This window comes from Cupressus sempervirens, chromosome 3 (assembly GCF_028749045.1).
Source record: "Cupressus sempervirens isolate cs-2001-9-10 chromosome 3, ASM2874904v1, whole genome shotgun sequence".
NCBI classification, from domain to species: domain Eukaryota; kingdom Viridiplantae; phylum Streptophyta; class Pinopsida; order Cupressales; family Cupressaceae; genus Cupressus; species Cupressus sempervirens.
In genome coordinates, this window is record NC_143120.1 from 951,727,629 (window position 1) to 951,732,288 (window position 4,660).

A 4,660-nucleotide genomic window follows, 5' to 3' on the forward strand; every position below is an offset into this window, starting at 1 on the left:
TTTTCCTTTTATTATATAGATAGCTCAGAAATTGTAGGTGGAACTCTCAAAATGGGAGGCTTATAGTGCGTACCAACTTAAAAAGAGGAGGTCATCCCTATGTTAAACGCTGATAAAGAAAAGATAATTGGAAGTCTTTTGCTTCGAGCTTGCCACCTAACCCTCAAATCAATAAAAACCGCTTCCCCCAAAAAAACTAAAAATTATTCTGTGAATGGCACCCCATCATAAATATGTTAAAAAAAGAAGAATCCAAAGGATTGACACGTGGGAACCTCTTGATTCAATTTTATAAATAAAAAAATATGGAGAGTATCTTTGTATATTAGTTTACGATCTCACAACTAAAATAGTCAAGCCGTGACGCTGATAAAAGAAGCGCGTTTACCGACAAGTCCGGTGGAGGACAAGACAAACCGTCAGATACACAGATCAGACGGCCAAGAATTAGAGGAGATTGGGCTAGAAAAAGGCATGTAAGCTTGGAAAAGAAACCAGAAAGTTCATTGCGTTTTTAGGACGCATACGTGAAGTGTTGTGCTCCATTCTCAAATGTGAAGAAACCGGTACATGAAAAGATAAGCCCCGGATTCCACCGCAAGTTTCTTTCTCAAGTCCTAAAGCCTTTCTTTCTACAATATATACACAGTTATCTATTTATCCCTGGTTCTCATGTTTCTTTGATTCAGTTTTTTTTCCTTGTTGCCGTTGATTTTTATTCCGGAGTTTAACTGCAGACGAAATGGCGGAAAATGGAGAGAGAGGAAGTCGCGGGTTCAAATCCCGCCTGAGCCGCGCCGATGTGCTTCTTGGCCCCCCTGAAACGGAAGAACCGAGAACAGATGAGACATTGAAGGAGCTCCAGGAGCACGAGATCTTCTGGGAGGACGATGAAGCTGAAAATTTTGGCATTGTACAGTCGAGAAGAAATAATTGTAACGGAAAATCTTGTTGGAGTAATGTATTTCCACATGGAGGACAGAGATTGGTTGAATCAGCGCCTGTAAATGTTCCCGATTATTGGCCGAGGACCATTAAAACCTCTCGCGAGTCCTTCTCAGACGAAGAAGATGAAACGGTAGTCGTGAGGCCTCCTCACGAAATCGTTGCTCATAATAATAATTATAATAAAAATGCAAGTTTTTCTGTAGTTGAAGGATACGGCCGGACTCTGAAAGGGAGAGATCTGAAAAAGCTTCGCGACGCAGTTTTTCGGCAGACTGGCTTTGCAGACTAAGTTACCAAAAATAAGGCAATATTGTTTTACCACACGTCTTTGTCATCTTCTTCTTCTTGTAAGTTGTTTGGACTTTGGAGACGATAAGTCTGTTAGGCAAATTCCGTGTTGTATTTTTAATGCACTTTGATTGCTCCAATTGTGATGCATTTCACTTCACAATTATAATAATACTAAATCAAGTTCCTGTGAAATGCGAAACCCAGTAACTAGCAGAAACTGAATAATTTGGCACTTAGAGTTTACCTATAATTTGATTTTCTGGAATTTGTGATCACATTTGCTATTCTATCGTAGAGCGGGCTAGAAATTAGTGATATTAAGATTTTTACAGTTTGCTTTTAAACATAATTGGGTGCGATTATTTTTATCGCAATTTTCTACACATTTTTTTAAAATTAAAACCATCGTATAGCAAATGGGTAACAATGTTTTCGAGCGTCCACATATATCTAAGTTCCATATGTCGTGGAGAGTAGTGAGACGTATTTAATTCTTATTTGCTAAAAAAAACATCGGAATTTAATTCTTATTTGCTAAAAAACAATAGCGGTAAGAATAAGGTTTGCCCTACTGAAAAGTGGCAATTTAAATAGGGAATAATAATATATATATATTATTTAAAATATAATTACATTATTTTAATTATATATAGATAGAAATTTTCATTTTATTTTTAAATTAGATTATTACATAAATTTTTATTTTATTTTGTCTAAAAACATTATATCTTTTAATAATGAATTATAGTAATAATCAAAAAATATTTATATTTATTTTAATTTTTTACACTTTATATATATTGTAAAGTAAATTATTTTTTACATTTGTATGATTTTTAATGATAAATTCAAAAATTAATAAGACTAATAAAAAATTAATTTACTTTATAAAATATTTATTAAAAATTCAAATTATTTATATATTTAATAATTTCAATAATTTGATTCATGGACAAGTCCAATAGATAAAATTGTATTAAAATAAATTGAACTCAAAGATTGCTTAAAGAAAGAATCTGACAAGAACACTCTAAATCCCCATAGAATAATAATATGAGTTAAAAATAAACCTCCTTTGAAATGGAGGAAAATAATGTAACTCTAATCTCCCCACACAATATAACATAACTAAGTACATCTTAGTTATGCAATGTGATCCCTCTTGGTATGATGCTTATTTTCCTCTTTAGTCCTTGTTCTTTAATCATAGATCAAATATATTCTCTATTTTTGAGAAAAGGCAAGGACTCTAACTCCATCAGAGCTCTTGTTTCCAAAGCATATGTGACTTATGAGTCGAGAAGACAATGAAAAATCTAATGGCTATGCTAACTTTTTTATTTTTATTTCAACGTGTCTACAAATTTGCACGTATCTTTATCATTGGATAAAAGACAAGACAACCAGGAACACAAATTCCTCGTGGAAAGGTCGCCTTCTTTTAATGGTTTTTAAATATTTATAAATATAATCAATATCTATATCAGTAATACCTACTTAATTGTGGTCACTTTCTCTTCTTTTTTTTCAATTTTTGAGATACGTGAAGAACAAAATAATCACGAGAATGTGTTAACATTGGATTGAACGATATTGAGAGCAAAGTGCATTCAATGTGATGGATATAGATAGTGAATGTTTCAATCATTTATGTCAAAGATATATGATAATTTAGAAAAGATATTCGATATTTAGCAAAAAAGGATTTGAAGGACATCTTTATTTTAAAGATTAAATCATATGTAAAAGGGAGACTATTTTTTATATTTAGAATTAAAAAAGTGAGAGAAGGAATGTGTTATCTGTCTTCTTAATAGTACAAAGGAAAAATTCATTGTCTTATTTTGTGCATATTTTTTATTTTATTTTCTCTTGTAAATGAGGTTGCAAGTAGAGTGGATTTAATCATGAAGGAAACTTGGTAGTTAAGTGTGCTTTTGTTTCTAGAGTAGTAATAAGATGAGTGACCTCAGAAGAAGTCTTGGAGCTTCACCTCTACGAACTTCACCTAAATGCAATGAGTGTTAAATTATTTCATTCATTCTCATGAGACATAGGTTCATATAAACCACTACTCATAAAACAAGGCTCAATGAGTTTGATTGAAAAAACCACAGAGTTGAATCTTGACAACAATATTTCAATTTGACTTATCATAGAAAATATCCCATTTCTAAAAAACTTTTTTTTTAATTGAACAACATCAAAAATTTCAATTCTATTTTTTTTTAAACAAATAGGAACTCAATGTATAAGAGCTTTCAAAATGTAGCTAATCATGACAAAACATAGACACTCTAGATACCAAGGTTCACAATAGAAAATGAGGAATCTTGTGTAAGTTAAAGAATACAAACATCAATACATGAATCAAAACACTCTATAACAATAAGAAAAAATATTATTATCTTCAAATTATTTAACTAAACTTTCGATTTGCCAAAGCTAATCCATAGAATTTATATTTTTCTTGGAAAAGTCTTATAGTTTTAGAAACAAGAAAGCAAGGTAAATAAGTATGTTAGGGAAACATCATAGAGGAGTAATTTCTTGAAAATAATTTTAATATTAAGTAATAATATTTTAGTCACAAATATTACACTCATAGTCTAAAATAACATTCCTTAACGTGATGTATTTGAACTTTTTGTTATCATATTTGGATATATTTGCAAAAAAAAGAACAAGGTTTTAAAGTTCTCTTCAATAGAGACCTTTCTCATATTGAGTAAACTGGCACATAAAAAGAAAATTCAAATTGATTGAGATCAATATGCCCAAAACTATTGTTGAAGAAAATATCTAATATACCACACAATTTAGGTCCAAGATATTGCTTAGACAATATCCATCAAGGAGGTAAAACAACTTGTCTTGGAAGGTGAGGTTTTACCTATTTATTTAAGATATATTATTACTTTTTATTTTTATTAGATTTAATAAAGTGTGTGGTGGCAATTTATTATTTCTTTGTCTTGTGACACATCATATTAATAATAAAAATATATGAGAGTGGATGAGTTAATGTAAGAGATGCCTAAACTTTTCTTCTATTGTATCAATCCTTTTGGACTACATGGTTCTAATAAAGTCTCATAGAAGACTATAGAAAAAAACTATTATTAAACTTTGAGTTGTTTTCAAAATAAATATGGGTTCTAGTTTGAATATTTTTTAATATAGACTAAAAACTAGATGTGGGGTGCATCCATCATAACTTTTTCATTATTCTCAACTTAAAATCATTTGATTGTGTCAATAATGAATGCATTATTGTAAATTCTTCAACCATATTTAGCATAATGTTGTTGAGAACTATATTCCATTTTATTTACCTTACCATACTAAAGAAACTAAACCAACACATCATGGTGGGTGGTTAAATACTAGAAGAAGCCCTACTCATTTACATAGACTTTTT

The 4,660-nt window shown here is 30.5% G+C and overlaps 1 protein-coding gene across 1 annotated transcript; it reads left to right on the top strand.

Annotated features, from left to right (window-relative positions):
- The first annotated feature begins 634 nt into the window (after positions 1-634).
- LOC149569885 (protein S40-7-like) lies at positions 635-1,431 on the top strand. The gene has a single exon (XM_089817808.1). It carries the CDS (start codon positions 743-745, stop codon positions 1,235-1,237), a length of 495 nt encoding a protein of 164 aa, XP_089673934.1. The 5' UTR covers positions 635-742; the 3' UTR covers positions 1,238-1,431.
- Positions 1,432-4,660: the final 3,229 nt, after the last annotated feature.

What these genes read in the sequence shown, in the direction of transcription:
- LOC149569885 (XM_089817808.1), top strand. Translation starts at nt 743, where the DNA reads ATGGCGGAAAATGGAGAGAGAGGAAGTCGCGGGTTCAAATCCCGCCTG.